The 17,051-nt window shown below is 42.0% G+C and overlaps 2 protein-coding genes across 2 annotated transcripts in view; one reads left to right on the top strand and one right to left on the bottom strand.

The window, feature by feature from the left end:
- The window catches only part of LOC137239558 (zinc finger protein OZF-like), a 197,454-nt gene extending 196,786 nt beyond the window's left edge, over positions 1–668 (bottom strand). The window contains exon 1 of the mRNA XM_067764989.1: positions 352–668. The gene's annotated coding sequence lies outside the window, so the exon portion shown is untranslated. The remainder of the gene's footprint in view (positions 1–351) is intronic.
- A 9,754-nt stretch (positions 669–10,422) lies between these two features.
- LOC137239562 (zinc finger protein 93-like) lies at positions 10,423–16,306 on the top strand. Its single transcript, XM_067764994.1, has 3 exons — positions 10,423–11,199; positions 15,265–15,612; positions 15,697–16,306. Exons 1-3 carry the CDS (start codon positions 10,483–10,485, stop codon positions 15,724–15,726), a joined length of 1,095 nt encoding a protein of 364 aa, XP_067621095.1. The 5' UTR covers positions 10,423–10,482; the 3' UTR covers positions 15,727–16,306.
- Positions 16,307–17,051: the final 745 nt, after the last annotated feature.

The raw sequence follows: 17,051 nt of genomic DNA, 5'->3' as shown, positions 1-17,051 counted from the left end.
TTATTGTATACAGATCGAAGTTGAGATAGAGTGACGCGCGTCTCCCTGTTGAGGCTGCTTTCCTCAACTTAGAGTTCCATAAACGGATTTGTTGCGTAATAGCAATCATCCACTGTTCAAGACTTTTAATACATATATAATCCTGGTTTCTTAATGTATGTTTTCCCGGCAATCCTGCTTTGAACAACTTTCCCATGTGTATCGTAAAATTAAGCACGGAGATTTCTGAATCAAGAACACTGCTTTGAACTCTGAAGGTACATCACATAGAACTGTTTTTTTTCCTCCTCACTTACAAACCATAGGAAATTCAATATATATAATAGTAATAAATAATAAATACAATCAAACCTGGAACCAAATATTTCCAGTTGCCCCAAGGGCGCAACTTTCTTGCTGGCGTCGGATTTTTCTATTGCCCGTCGTTGATGATGTAGTTACTTCAATTAATCAGATTTTTCTTGGTTAATTCAATTACATATATTCACAACTATATTTAAACTAATTTACATTAATATTTCCACTACAAACCACTTTTTAGCAAAATATTTTTTTTTTTTTTTGCAAAAGGCAAGATTTAAAAGAAGCAACCGTTTGTTTGACGTTTGACGAACCTGTAAAACTGTGATGACACCATTTGTGGCGGAGCTCTACAGGTTATGTCCGGGTATCAGCTGATTTCTACTTTTGTATCTTGTTTGACATTTTAACTTCTGGCGCTTAGAGTTTTCGAATTATAACAGAAAAACAAAATACATGGGCGCATATGCATAGTAAAAATATAATAACTTCTAAATTATGACAAAAAGTCTATAAAAATAGAGTCGACAAGCGTCATGGTCATTGTAAATTTTACCAAGTAGCGCAACTAACAGCTGATCGGTGAAAATTCGCACATTCGCACGCACAGTTCTCGACTCAGTTTCAAAAAAAACTTTAGATTATTTAATTCAAATTTTAAAGTCAGATAATCCTTATAAATTTATGTATACAGAATATATATGGCGTTTTTGTTGTTATTAAAACAATAGTTTTATTTATATTAAAGCTTTTATCATTTTTTTTTTAACTTTGAAAAAACTCCGAACACCATTCCTTCATTATATGACATTCGACTGCCTAGTCCACTGCCTTCCACTCTATTCGCAACATAACCTCTACTTAAGCTGCCAAACTATATAGTAAACAATGGTCATGGTACTTGCGTTTTTTTGTTATGATTGTCCCCCTGCTACCATCTTGAACGGTTTTGCCTAAACTCCTTGCTTGAAAGTGTGTGGGTAATGCAGTGAAGAAGTGAGCCTCTCTTTATACCGTATTTTTATGCTTGAAACATAATCGTTGCGATCGCCATCGAAAATTTGTCACTATCCCTATTTTCACAGATGGTAGATATGCAGGATATACATGAAGGCGTATTGCAGAATTAAAAGTTTTTGCTGAAAAAGGCTGGTGTTTCTACTAGATCAGATCAGGATTTTAGTTATTTACTCACGTCATAGTAATGAATCGAAATTACTAATGTTCGCCAAAAAACGTTGAATATGCGACCTTGTGAATTGCCTATGACTGGATCGACTATTACGCATACCTAAAAGACTTGTAGTTGAGAACTAGTGCCGGATTTGATTCGATTCTCAAAAAAATCGATTAAATCGAGTCGAAGAAAGATGAGTGCTTCTTAATTGTTTACACGATTTTCGCCGTTTAAAAAAACTCGACAGTTTCCTACTCTTTCGTTAACTGACTCTACCACCTGGTTCTCCGCTTGGTCCTCCCATCGGAGTGGGATTATTAGTGTATGTGATACTGACATATCATTATCTTTTGTTCGTTTTTACATTAATTTATAGCAGTAGTAGAGAAACCAACCTCGGGTACCCAAGGAGCATGAACGACTTTTGTTTAGGATATTCCATTTTATACGCAGAAATTTCATCAGTAAATTCTGCCTTCTCTGCAATGCTAGCTTAGATCAATAACGCTCTATAAAATCTCTCATCGTACCTCTTCTAATGTATGGGGCGGAATCATGGACCGTGTCGAGCGACAATGGGATGCTTCAGTGTACGAGAGAAAAGTCCTGGCGACAATTTATGGTCCTCGCCCTGATGCTACGTCATGTTGTGGGAATGCACGAAGACGCTCTGTTACAGATATTATACCAATAGGCAGCCATATTTTGTATTTATTTATTTATTTATTTAGTCTAGTAACAAATGTTTAGTACAGACACTTATGACTTAATTACAGAAACCAGCTTATATTAAGCTATGGAAGGAGGCGAAGGGGGTGTGTCAGTTATGTTGAACCAGGGATGCTGCCATGATTTGTTATGCAACGCCACAACTATTTAGGCGGTTGAGCGCTAATCCTCACGTTTCCCCCTTCACTTAAGACTTGGTTTCCTCGAAAGCGGTGCCGTTATATGGCGGCCGTTACATAGCGGTAGAGTACGTTGTCAAAAATAATGCAATGTAAAAGTAATTATATGGAAGCTAAGAAGGTGAAGTTCACCGTAACGTAATATAGCGGCCGGGCATAAAACAACCCTGCCGTCATGACGGTAGAAACTCGTTCATCACCGTTTTTTCCCACCGCTATTGTCAAAGCGGTGAATATTTTGTCAAATATTTCAAATTATTTATAAAATAAACAACATTTTTGAATTGAAATCTTTTCTTGTGAGTTCATTAAAAGAAAAATTATAAAAAAACTAAAAAAAAACATGCAAAAATGTAAAATTAACTTTTGCAACTCGTTTGCCGTAACAGTTCCTAGTTTCCAACAAACCGTTGCTGCTAGAAACGGTGAGTATACCGGCCGCTCTTGAGCGGTCGTAACATAGCGGTAACGCTTTTGGAGGAAACCAAGCCTTCAAAGTCACCCAAAAAAATGGCGAAGTAATGGTTTATGGTTCTAAATAGAGAGAGAATCTATTTTATTTTGACTACGAATATGAGCCTGTGAAGGTCAATATTATAAAATAATAGCAGACCCGGCAGACGTTGTTCTGCCCTAAATTTGTATATCTGCATACATTTTAATAAGCTTTTTCCTTCTAACTCTCCCTCGCCCCTCTACACTTTTTCCTAATCTTTGTATTCACTCCTCCCTCCGTATTTTTCGCTTCGTCTATCTTCATCTTCGTCTCATTCTATCTCTTTCTCAGTCTCCTTCTCTATTTTCTCTTCTGTCAAGTTTTTCTCATTCTTCTTCATATCTTATTGCCAGTCCCAGAGGGTGGTATGTATTTTGTTCCAGTCCCATTCCGAGTCTCAGTCCCAGTCCCACTCCGAGTCTCAGTGTCAGTCCCAGTCCTAATCCCAATCCCAGTCCTAATCCCAGTCCCAGTCCGTCTCTGGTCTACTTCCCGGAAATACTAATATAGGCAAATTTATATACCAAATTCAGGCAAATGGAATAGGACGTATGTATAGACTCCTGCGAACACAGTCACCTTGTAGCGGTGCAGGGGCTTACGCCGATCGCATTCGATACTAATTGGTCAGATGGGAGCGGGGCAACCGCGCTCACCTGACAGATGTGGTCGAATGCGATCGGTAACCAGGAACTGTCACCTCCTAATTCAGGGTGTCATGCGTCACCGTGCCCATTGGACTGGTTTGCAGCCAGGAGGTCCACAACACCGGCTGTATTATAACGGCGCCTCCCCAACACCGGGCCACCTTGGGGAGTAACCATGGCCTTACCGCGTCAAGGGGCTCTGCCGCGGCGGACCAACCCAGTTCCCCAAACTAAAGCAGGGACAACAACGCTTGCCATGTCAAGCAAGTTGTCGTAAGGAAAAGATGATGAACAACAACAACAAAAAAAGCAACAACAACAATAACAATAAAAGCACAACAAAAAAAACGGGCTCCAGGAAGGGCAGCGGGCAGAGAAGCAGCAGGCCACGCACGTACTCCACGCAATTCCTGGAAAGCTTCACGAGAGAGGAGGCAATGCTCTTCTTAGAGCATCAGAGGGACGAATCTCCCTCCACTAGCACTGAAGTATACAGGGAACCGGCTCTCAAAACCGCGAACCCCAAGGGCAGCACCAAAACCCAAGGAGAGCAGCGCGGGCCCGAAGAGCACTCCAACCAGGAAGCAGAGAAGCCCGCGATCCCCAGTGGACCCCTATCCACTGGTGAGCAGCGCGGGCAAGTCAAACAAGGTGAGCAGAAGGCGGCGGCAGGAAACAAACCCGCGATCCATGGAGGGCCCAGTACCTCCATTGCGCAGCGCGGGCCGAAAGATAAAACAAAAGAGTTAACTGCAAGAGAGCGAGAAAAGCTGACAAAGAGAGGCTACGACGGTGCATCCAAGCACGAAAACCACCACCCTAGCAGTCCCTCTAGAGGGACGAGTAAGTCTAGGCGTTCACCGTCGGAGCATGACTCCAGTAGCAGCTCACAGAGCACCTATTAAAGGTCCCAGGAAGGGAAAAATACAGAGCGGAACCCGGAGGAGTGGAAGCGGCCTAACAGAAGGCACAACAGAGGCAGGCAACCTGCACTTCCACCACGGGGCAGTCCAGGAGCGCTGGATGACAAGAGACGCTTTGGACTAAGTGGGGCTGGGGTAAAAAGATACCTCCGATATCTAGAGGAAGGCCTGTCGCCCAGGGAGGCAAGAGCCAGGGCAGATGAGCGCAGGCATGAACTAGACCACGGGCAGAGAAAAGCCAATGCTCAAAGTGGAAGCAAAGAAGAAAGGAGAGCACAGCCAGCGGCAGCTGACCAGCATGCGCCCGCTCCCGCTGAAAAGCGCAGGATCGGGCAAATTACGCCGGAGGAAACTCCGAGCTCAAAAAGGCAACGGGCCCACGCTCCCAGGAACACTGCACCCACGGGCAGGGAGATTCAAGCCAGGGCGACTGGGGTACCTGCTGGGATGGCACCAAGGCAGCAGAGCTATTCGGAAGCCCTTAGGGGTATCCGAATAGCTGTTCTGCCCAGTAACTACCCGGCGGAGGCCCTAAGTCAAGAAGACCTGACGAATCTCCAAGAGCTCATAATGGACGGAGTGTTCAGGAGATGTGGGCATGCCCTAGTTTTTTGCGGGGTATACTTCCGAGCAGGGCTCCTCCTCGTGGACTGCGAGGACGAAAAAACAGTTAAGTGGCTCGTTGAAGTAATACCGACGCTTGAGGGGTGGACGGGCCACAATTATGCACGAGACGCGGGGATGAAATACCGCCAACGCATAATGTGACTATGTTCCTCCCCAGAAGTGCGGAACCCCCAAAAGAGTTTGCGTTACGGCTCCTCGCCAACCAAAATGAGGGCCTCAGGACGCAGAGATAGCGCGTCATTAATTGTAGCGCAGAGGAAACATAGACGAGGAATCGTATCAAATCATACGCAGGAACGGGCTTAAGCTGCACTATATGTACGGCCTGGTCCTAGTGAGACCCTGGAGGCAGAGGCAACCAGGGAATAGTGAGCAGCCGGAAGACAAGGCGGAGGCAGAGGGCACCGATAGAGGCGAGCTGTCGGACGAAAACATGACGGACGCGAGCACCGATACCATCAGAGCTCGCGAGACCACAAACCCCCCCACCGCAGCAAGCAAGGACAAAATCGTGCAGCCTGGGGATGAAAAAGAAATCCCCACCACACAAGAGCTCATCGAGGGCCTCGACCTCCAGGAGCTGGAGCTGAATAGGCGGGACGAAAGCGAGAGCGGATTGTCGGATGAAGATGATCCGATGAGGCCGGCCGGGCCAAAATGACCGGCACAAGCATAAAAATAGCCCAGATCAACCTCCATCACGCCATTGCAGCCTCGGCTGTACTGGTGAGGAGGTTCGCCTCGGATGATCTGGGCATCGCCCTCATACAAGAACCTTGGGCTTACAAGGGACAGGTGAGGGGCCTTAATGTAAGTAATAACAAAGTTATTTGGGATCTCTCACAGCAGAGACCAAGAGCATGTGTAATGCTTAAGTCAAACATTAACTATTTTTGCATTACAGAATTTTTAAGCCGGGATCTGGTGGCGGTGCAGATCGAGGCAAAGGTAAATGGAGACAACACCAGCATTGTGCTGGCCATAGCCTACTTCCCGGGGGACGACAGCGCAGTCCCTCCAGTTAACGTGCAGAAGCTAGTGGAGCACTGCAGAGGAGCGAAACTTCCATTGATCATAGGAAGCGATGCTAACTCCCACAACACGGAGTGGGGCAGCAATGATACCAACCAAAGGGGTGAGTGTTTACTAGAATATATAGTCAGCAACGATTTGAATATATATAACGTCGGGAGCAAACCGACGTTTGTCACGAGAGTCAGGGCAGAGGTCCTTGATATAACACTTGGCAACAACCTGACTGAGAATATGATCTCGAAATGGAGAGTCTCAGAAGAACCCTCCCTATCGGATCATAGGATCATAAGGTTTGAGCTGGGTGCTGTATCGGGGCAATACAGCCCTAAAAGAAATCCCAGGAAAACAGACTGGGGCAGCTACAAAAGTATCATAGAGGCTAACGCGGATAGTCTCAGAAATAAGAGCAGAAGCACTGACTGTACTGAGTTAGAGGGCAGAGTAGATAGGGCAAATCAGATAATGATAGATGCCTACAACTCCAGTTGCCGAGTCTCCTTAGTTAAGGGTAAGAAGGCAACCCCATGGTGGTCGCATGACCTGACACTACTAAGGAAGAAAGTCAGGAAACTCTTTAACGGGGCAAGAAGAACCGGCAACTGGGAGGAATACACTCAAAATCTAACAAAGTACAATAAAGAGATAAGGAAAGCTAAGAGGGAAAGTTTCAGAAATTTCTGTGAGGGAATTTCTAGCACACCTGCAGCGGCAAGGCTCCACAAGGCCCTAGCCAAAGAGCAGAGGGAGATTACCTTAGCGATTAGGCTTCCAGACAGTACCTATACCGGAACGGTGGAGAAGCGAGCGAGGGTCCTGCTACACACGCATTTTCCGGGTGCCTCTCCGCAAGTACCGGAACCTGTGTTCCCCAGAGTGAAGCCAACCCCATCAGACTGGCAACTGGCCTACTCCCTCTTCAGTGAGGCCAGTGTCAGATGGGCAGTGGAATCCTTTGAGAAATACAAATCTCCGGGGGTGGATGGCATCTACCCGGTGCTAATGCAGCAAGGGACACAGATCATCCCACATCTGGCCAGGATCATGAGATATAGCCTGGCACTGGGATACATACCCATGATGTGGAGAAGAGCAAAAGTGGTTTTCATACCAAAAGTAGGAAAAATGGACTATTCGCAGGCAAAGTCCTTCAGACCAATAAGTCTAACTTCCTTTGTCTTGAAGGCAATGGAAAAGATATTGGACCAAGAAATCAGGTCGAACGCCCTCAAGAGCTGGCCCTTACATCATAGCCAGCATGCGTACAGAGCGGGTAGGTCCACGGACACAGCTCTGTACCAATTAACATCTGAAATACAGAGGGCGTTCGAAACAGAGGAAACAGTGATTTGCGCTTTCCTTGACATTGAGGGTGCCTTTGACAACACATCTCATGAAAGCGTAAACATAGCACTGCAGAGAAGAGGAATTCAGATGCCTATCTAGAGATGGATTGACAATCTACTCCGCACAAGAATCGCTGAAGTCCATGTAGGCAACAGCGCAGTTAAGGTTAATACCACGAGGGGGTGCCCTCAAGGAGGTGTTCTATCACCCCTTCTGTGGAGCCTAGTAGTGGACGAACTCCTGCAAAAGCTATCTGACAGTGGCATAAGATGCCAGGGATACGCTGACGACATCGTCATAATTGCAAGGGGTAAGTTCGAGAGTACGCTCTGTGACATAATACAGAGAGCACTGAATATTACGAAGGGATGGTGTGCCAGTGTGGGGCTTAACATCAACCCATCTAAAACGACCATCATCCCTTTCACCAGAAGAAGGGCTCTACCAGCCCTGAGAGCAATTACAATAAATGGCGTGGCACTAGAACAGGGAACCGCGGTGAAATACTTGGGGGTCACTTTTGACACCAAGCTCCTATGGAAACAGCACTTCGACTCCATGAGAGCTAAGGCCACGAGGTCCATCATGATATGCAAACGTCTAGCAGGCAAATCATGGGGCTGTAGCCCGCATGTGCTAAGATGAATGTATACCATGATAGTAAAACCTATGATAACATACGGTTCGATAGCCTGGGCATCGAAAACAACTCGGGCGACGACGAGGCAAGCGCTGTCAAAACTTCAGCGACTGGCATGTGTATGCATCACGGGAGCTATGCGCACATGCCCAATCTCTCAACTCCCGAGGGATGATATCCTCAGGCAGATAGTCTATGAGAGAAGGTACAAAGTAGAATTGGGAGACAAGGGTACGTGGGAGGAAAGCAGAATTGTGTACATTCATCAGCTAAATAAAATAGTATGGTACACAGATGGCTCGAAGACGCCAGAGGGGATTGGATCTGGAGTCATTGGACCCAGAGCCAAGATATCAACGCCTCTGGGAGCACACCCGAGCATTTTTCAAGCGGAAGTGTTCGCTATAAGCCAGTGTGCTGACCTGAACCTTCAGCGCGAATACTCCAACGAGACAATTGCCATACTCAGTGACAGTCAGGCCGCCCTCAAGGCGATCTCGGCGTCTGAAATAAAATCAGCACTAGTACTTGAGTGCGTTGAAAAGCTAAATCAACTAGGAGCACACAACAAACTGTTGTTGGCCTGGGTTCCTGGCCACCGAGGAGTGGAGGGCAATGAGCAAGCGGACAGCCTGGCAAGGGAGGCAGCAATGACACGACCTATTGGTCCTGAGCCGTTCCTGCCAGTAGGCCCGCAGGAAATCAGAGGGCATCTACTATTAGAAGAAAGGGATAAGAGGGAAGAACACTGGCGCAATATGCCAGGCTTGAGGCAATCTAAGTTACTGCTGGGGGGGCTAAAACACAACTCGATATAGAGCATTAATGGGCCTGTCGAAAGATAACCTGAGGATCGTAACAGCTATTCTTACAGGACACTGCAGACTGAACAGCCACATGCAGAAGCTGGGCATCCTATCGAACAACACATGCCGATTTTGTGATCGATCAGCGGAGACGGCGGAACATATACTCCTGGAATGTGACGCAATCTCAAGACGTAGGGCTAAGTTTTTGGGCTCACCATGGCCAGAGCACTCTCACATCAAATCCCTCAAGCCAGGTGAACTGCTAGAGTTCATCAGAGAAGTCGGCTTGGATGAGGTGCTGTGAAGCAGTTGAGGGCACAATAGACCAATGGTCGCAGTGCGATCCTCAATTAATTATCTATCTGTAAATAGGTATGTAGGTATTATTAATTCATGTCTTTATTTCGGCTTCGCATGCATATTTTGCCAGGTTGATGCGACTAAATCGAATATCACAACGAAAATTACTTAAAAGCTCTCAGCAACAGCTTTCATTTGATATCCAAAATACACACACATTCTAGGGGTGCCCGGGTCCACGTTTTGACCTATATCTCAAGACCCTAGTCACCAATAGGTATGAAAACTACCCTGTATTAAAGCACTCATCAACAGCTTTAATTTGATATCCATATTGTATAAGCACATTCTAGGGGTGCCCGGGTCTACGTTCTGGCCTATATCTCGAGACCCTAGTCACCGATAGGTATGAAAACTACCCTCTACTAAAGCACTCATCAATAACTTTCATTTGATATCCATATTGTATAAACACATTCTAGGGGTGCCCGGGTCCACGTTTTGGCCTATATCTCGGGACCCTAGTCACCAATATGTATGAAAACTACCCTGTACTAAAGCACTCATCAGCAGCTTTAATTTGATATCCATATTGTATAAACACATTCTAGGGGCGCCCGGGTCCACTTTTTGTCCTATTTCTCGAGAACCTAGTCACCAATATGTATCGTGGTCCCCTTCCCGGAAGAAAAATTATCCTACATTTTATTCTAGATATAACGCTACCTACATACCAAATTTCAGGCAAATCGAGCCATATATACGACAGTTTAGAATAAATCGGTCCCTAGTCGAGTTAAGGAGTTACAATCAAAATGTACACTTCTTTTTATATATATAGATTACAATAAATAAATTATAAGTATTTAACGAGCTCGAGGCCATATACATATATATTCAGATTAAAACCAGGATAGATTTTATATATATACATATATATAATCTATCCTGGTTTTAATCTAAATATATATGTTTATGGCCTCGAGCTCGTTAAATACCTAAAATTTATAAATCTAAGGCCGAAAATAATCAGAAGATAATTACAATAAATATATTTTCTGTCCATTTTGATTAATCCATATTAAATTACACCTACTATAACTGTAAGATGATCAAAGCTTCGAAGGCTAAAAAAAATTTAACGATTCTAGAAAAAAATCGATTATTCATTCTTCGAAAAAAGATCGATTAAGTCGATTAAAAATCGAATCGAAATCCAGCTCTATTGAGAACCATGTACACCGCCTGATAAGTGCATCTACTTAATTGTAAACAAATGGATACCTGCAACTTTGAGATAAACCAGGAACAAATACAAGTGAAATCAGAAAACATAACAGATGATGAAGATGAAGACTTGAACTATAGTAAGAATTCGCCAAGCAAAACTTGTGTGGATTCGACACAAATTAAAGCGGTAAACGGGGGTGATAGATCTAGTCGGAATACGAGCGATCAGCGTGATGAAAATTACTTCAAAAAAAGAAGAGATCAACAAAAGAGTGATGAACCCAATAGGTATACAGTTGGAAAGAAAAATATAAGTTTAAGACCTTGCGGAGCAATCACAGTCGAACCGAAATTCGTTTGTAATATATGCACAATGGGATTCCAACGAAGCAACAACTATACAATTCATATGAAAAAATTACATCAAATTAGCAGGGATCCCACAGCTTACGCATGTCCAAATTGTCCACGCAAGTACGAATTTGAGTACGAGCTAAAACGGCACATGAAAAAGTACAAACCACTAGAGGAGAGATTTATTTTTCCATGTACACAATGTGATAGAAAATTTTTAACAAGGGTACATAAGAACCGTCACATGAAATATGTTCACGAAAATAAACGGTCGTTCATATGTGAAGAATGTGGTGAAGCTTTGCATACATCGACTATCCTAAAGGGACATATGCTTACACATACTGACTTTTCACCATTTCAATGCAAAAAGTGTGGAAAATGTTTTAAACAAAAGCAACGTCTTAAGGTAAAAAAGCTGTATTTATAAGCTCTTATTTAGTTTCACTTGGCTGTTGTCTGTAATCAAATAATGAAAGTTAAATTTGATACACTTCCCGGTGTCCGATTGAGCTCAAATTTTGCACGCATGTATAACTCCGATGACAATGCAATATTTCTTCGAAATAATTCGATAAATTAATCGATAACAGAGTTTTGTGCTCACCTTGGCATAAAAGCCTAAGGCTAAGTTTATAATCGAGCGTAATCGCATCGCGCGATGCGACGAGTAACGGTCCGCTTCCCAAGGAGAATTAAAGAAGGGGTGCCACAGGGTGGTGTCCTATCCCCACTTTTGTTTAATTTCTACATATCTAAGCTACCTTCACCACCGGAAGGAGTCACAATCGTTTCCTACGCCGATGACTGCACAATAATGGCCACAGGCACAGGCCCAAAGATCGATGCGCTATGCAATAAAATAAACGGCTACCTCCCTGATCTCTCCAGTTTTTTCGCCTCGCGAAACCTGGCATTATCACCGACTAAATCTTCCGCGACCTTATTTACAACATGGACGCCCCAAATGTCGACCATTTTGAACATCCACGTCGATGGCACTACGCTACCGACTGTCCTACAACCCAAAATCTTGGGTGTGACGTTTGATCAGGATCTAAATTTTGGTGAGCTCGCAGCCGCAATTGTTCCGAGAATTCAGAGCCGTAACAAAATCCTCAAATCCCTCGCTGGCAGTACTTGGGGAAAAGATAAAGAAACGCTCATGACCACATACAAAGCAATTAGCCAGCCGATTACGTGCTACGCGTCACCCATATGGTCGCCAAGCCTAAAAACCACCCACTGGAAGAAACTACAGGCCTGCCAAAATACTGCTCTCAGAATCGCCACGGGCTGTCTTCTTATGTCCCCAGAACACCATCTGCATAATGAGGCGAGAATACTCCCCATCAGGGAGAGAAATGAGATGCTGACCAAACAGTTTCTGTTGAATACCCAGAAACCTGGGCATCCCAACAGACATCTGATTGACGAACCAGCACCGCCTGGGGGCCTAGGGAGTCATCTCCGTAAGCATTTTGAGGAAATACGGCACCTGAGAACGCAGCCGTATGAAGCGGAAAAACACAAGCAGGTCCTTGGTGAACTCCATAGACAGGCGTCGGACCTTTATGTCGGGAATTGCCCGGTGAATCCAGTACTTGAAGAAAAATATCCAGAACTCGCAGAAGAGGAACGCATACTCCCCAGGGAAACGCGTGTCACTCTTGCTCAACTTCGTTCTAGATACTGTAACAGGTTAAACTCTTACCTATCCAGAATCAACCCCGACATACAAAATGTATGCCCCGCTTGCAATGTGTCCCCACATGACACCAACCATCTCTTCAATTGTAATGTGGAACCAACGCCTCTAACACCCCTTTCCTTATGGTCCACCCCTGTTGAAACGGCAAGTTTCCTTGGACTCCCGTTAGAGGATATTGATGACAATTTGTGATTGGTCGCGGCTATTAGGTGGGGCGAGCATTGCTACAACAACAACAACAACAACGAGTAACGGTCCATCGCTTTTTACATTTTCGCTAGAGTTATCGCTGGCGATTGAGTGTTTATAGTAGATTGAAATCGCAAGCGATGGAATGCTCAACAATGTAACTCAACATCCTTTTATTCACGTTGTGGCAGTGTTAGAGGATATTGATGACAATTTGTGATTGGTCGCGGCTATTAGGTGGGGCGAGCATTGCTACAACAACAACAACAACAACGAGTAACGGTCCATCGCTTTTTACATTTTCGCTAGAGTTATCGCTGGCGATTGAGTGTTTATAGTAGATTGAAATCGCAAGCGATGGAATGCTCAACAATGTAACTCAACATCCTTTTATTCACGTTGTGGCAGTGTAGAGAAAGCAACATGCGCACATTAACTCGTAAAATTTTATTATTAGAAAATAGCTATTTGTTACGAAAAAAATATTTAAAAAGTATACATAAGAAAAAAATATAAAGTGCATCCAATCGCGATTGTGGTAAACTGCATGACGCAAATTCCACAAACACTGCTTGTCACGTACCTTTTCAATAAAAACATCCATATTGTCACGGATATTAGCATCACTAAATTATCCCATCACTAAGGCGATGCTAAGGCCATGCCAAGCAGTATTTACGTTAATAATTAAATCAAGTATACACATATATAAGGCAGCCCAGAGAGATGTCACACACAGATGCATTTACTTATACGGCTATGTGCGCGCGAGAGACTGTAAACTACAAACATTCACATCAATAATTCAATCTTTATGTGTTTACATAAACGAATAAATAATTGCGTCTACACATATGTACGTATACGAGCAGCGGAGCGGCAATGCACAAACACATGCATATATCTTATCTCAGTGGTCACAAGAGAGGGCAATAATTTGTGCACGTAGTTGTGGCTGGCGATTTTGTAGCCGAAACAACTAGTAACTTCTGGAAATCGAAGAGCCTAGAAGTATGCAGCGTAAACTATAAAAGCGGTGCAGGCGAGTAAGAAGTGATTCAGTTTGATTTGAGTTGATCAGCAGTTACGACTAAGAAGATATCTAGCGAGCAATACCAGTATTATTTTGATTAGTGGAGTTTCATTTGAGCTATCAGTTGGTTATTAAGCTATTCGTTGCACAGTTTGAGTGTTATTGTGAAGCATTTTAATAAAGGCCATTTTTTCCATTATTCAATATTGGAGTTATTTATTCAACAGTTTAGCGATACGAACCTAGCAAAAGGGGCAAATAAGAGGATTTGCAGCAAATTCGTTACAATATTGTTTCGCTAATTTCGCTGAACTAAATCAAAATATTTTGGTTGCAAATTATCGTCGCTTTTATCGCTTGTAATCGCTCAATTCGCTTTACGCTAAATTGCTTTGTCATAAACATCTCCATATGCACTAATATAATTGATCGCAAACAGCGATTCTCGTCGCATTGCGAGATGCGATTATGCTCGATAAACTTAGCCTAAGTCCTCAAGTACGCAGGTAACTTCGCTTTGTTTGTGTATGCAACGAACGTAGAAGTTAAGTTGTTATTGCTAAATGTTACATACTTTTCTGCGCACGTAATTTTGTTTTACAGATTTTTGGCGATGGAATTTTAGATAAGCGAAAGTTGGAATTTTATTTTAAAACAGAGCAGAGATCTGCAATCAGTAGTTGTAAACTGAACGCGACATAGGCAAAGTCACAATAAAATATGATTTTAAGTTAGTTAACACTCGAATCGAAGAACTTGACTGTTCAAAGTTGACTTCGAAGGAACTTTGTAATGTTGGTGTAATAAAAGAAATGGATAGGATGAGAAACGTTACAAATTACTAAGTAAAGATTACATAACTAATTTAAACAATATTTTACCCAACTAAAAATTAAAAAAAAAAATTTACATTTAAATTAAATTTAAGAAAACGCTTTTCTAAGAACAAGCTTTTATTACTTGTTAATAAAACGAACTAAAAAGTAAAAAATAAATTGGCTTTAAAGAAATATAACACTATAAGTTCATTGTAACCTTCAACTATAATTAGGCTTCTTCGTCTGCGACAAAAAAATTCCATATTGTACATAATTATATATTTTTAACATTTAAACTCTACACCTAAATTAATAACTCTTACAGTTTATATCACAGTCCTAATTGTTCTAATAAAAGCGTGTTACATTGTGATAGCAAGAAAAGGAGGTGCTAAATGTTCCTAATTATACCATCAAAATGTAACACGCTTTTTATTAGAACAATTAGGACTGTGATATAAACTGTAAGATTTAATAATTTAGGTGTAAAGTGTTAGTGTTAAAAATAAATAATTATGTACAATATGGATTTTTTTGTCGCAGACGAAGAAGCCTAATTATCGTTAAAGGTTACAATGAACTTATAAAGTGTTATATTTCTTTACAGTCAATTTCTTTTTTACTTTTTAGTTAAAAAAAAGCTTATTTTTAAAAAAGTTGTTTTTTTTTCTTTAATTTTATTTTAAAATTTCTTTTCCATTTGCTTTTTTCTAATATCCGTAGAGACATATGGAAATACATGGTGATAAGCATCATTGCACCCAATGTGACATGAGGCTAAGCACAAGCGCTACTCTTAAAAAACATTTGTTGGTACATATAGAAGGTAAACCACACAAATGTGAAATTTGTGATCGTGCTTTTAAGCTTAAGAAAACACTGAAAGTTCATTTGAATACTCATACCGGAAATAAAATATATGAATGCGAGTTTTGTGAAAAAATATTTACCTCAAACTCAAGTCTATTTAAACACAAAAAGAAAAAACATGCAGCAGAATTCATGGAACAAAAGGCAATATCAGCAACAAAAAAGCAACCTTCCACATTGAGCACCACAAAAAACCTTGAAGTAAAAAATACTGCCTATTGCTAAAACAATATCATAGAAACATATGTATATCGTTTATTATCTTCATTTTTTTTTTTTTCAAAGAGCACAATATTATGGCGAGACCCCGCTTAGTAAGACGAAAAATTTGTTTTGTATGCAGATATTATAAAATGGTTTAATATTATTGCAAACACCGTATATGATATTGTAAGCATTAGTAAAGACATATTCATTATTATTATACATAATAGAGGTAATGAACCACCAAATTCAAATAAAAGGAGAACGACCAACAAAAGACCTGCTTAAGCAGGTATATTTTTTGTTTCTAGTTGCAACAATTGATTTGATGGTAGGGTGTCTCTAAATACTTTGGCACGGACCTCATTTATATTAGGCCGTTAAGCGTGCGGGAATCGTAGAACGGACGTTGCGGATGTGCTTCTCCTCTAAATAATTAAGTTACCTTTTTAAAATGAAAATTTTTGAATCAATCAAAAAAAAAAAAGAAAATTTTATTACATAAATCAATTTTGTAACTCAGAGATGGTTTTGCCGGTCAAATGTTGATTTTATAATAAAAACAACAAGGTTTTAATTTTGTGTTCCGATATATTTCGATTACAACCTTCGGTAATCATCATCAAGGGCACTATAACAAATACATATAACATTTTTTATAATACCAACAAAAAATTTACAATAAAATAATTACCAGAGCTGTAAAAACAGGGTTTGAAAATGCTGAACTAATTTTCATAAGTATTTCATGATTAACTATTTTTAAGTAAAAATTGTTCAGTTTTTTAACAGCCGAAATTCTGGTTTCGAATTACTTGCTGAAAATAAGTAAAAGTAAATTTTTTTTACTATTTCAGCAGAACTATTTGATTTTGAAAGGACATACAAACAACTGTACGATGTATTGATCGTAATAGCCTTCATCTACGAGTATGTATTTCTTGTTTTAATGTTGTTTTAACCTCCGACACACATATATACGCATGCTTCTACTGAAAAAAAAGACAAATACGTACCAGCACAGAATATATAGGTTTGCGACATCCGCTCAATGCAGATCCTGCCTTGGGTGGTGCCACTTTCCTAGATGTTCTGGTCTCCGCGACGGCAACCCCTCGACGGGTTTCATCGCGCCTTGTTGCCAGGTCGCAAACCCAAATCATCCGGGTACCCCAATGCTTGCCCAAGGGCGCCCAGTCCCAAGGCCACAACAGCAATTGCGTCCTGGCCTTCCACAACCTAGGCGTAGTCACCCGTCATTTACCCCTAGAGTGGCGGCGTCACCCCTTATGCACTTCAGAATTCTGCAGTTAAACTGTAATGGACTACTGGGAAGATTACGGATATAGTCGATTTCATGAAGCGGCACAACATCCGCATTGCTGCGATTCAAGAGACTAAACTCACAGCAAGATCTGCATTGCAGACTTGCTCTG

The sequence above is a fragment of the Eurosta solidaginis genome, chromosome 2 (assembly GCF_040869045.1).
Source record: "Eurosta solidaginis isolate ZX-2024a chromosome 2, ASM4086904v1, whole genome shotgun sequence".
Lineage (NCBI taxonomy): Eukaryota > Metazoa > Arthropoda > Insecta > Diptera > Tephritidae > Eurosta > Eurosta solidaginis.
Note: the sequence above shows the minus strand (reverse complement) of the source record. Positions and strands in the feature narration are given on the sequence as shown.

Coding starts and splice junctions, on each gene's coding strand:
- LOC137239562 (XM_067764994.1), top strand. CDS start 10,483: ATGGATACCTGCAACTTTGAGATAAACCAGGAACAAATACAAGTGAAA. Junction 11,200..15,264: donor AACAAAAGCAACGTCTTAAG/GTAAAAAAGCTG, acceptor TAATATCCGTAG/AGACATATGGAAATACATGG. Junction 15,613..15,696: donor GCACCACAAAAAACCTTGAA/GTAAAAAATACT, acceptor TTTTTTTCAAAG/AGCACAATATTATGGCGAGA.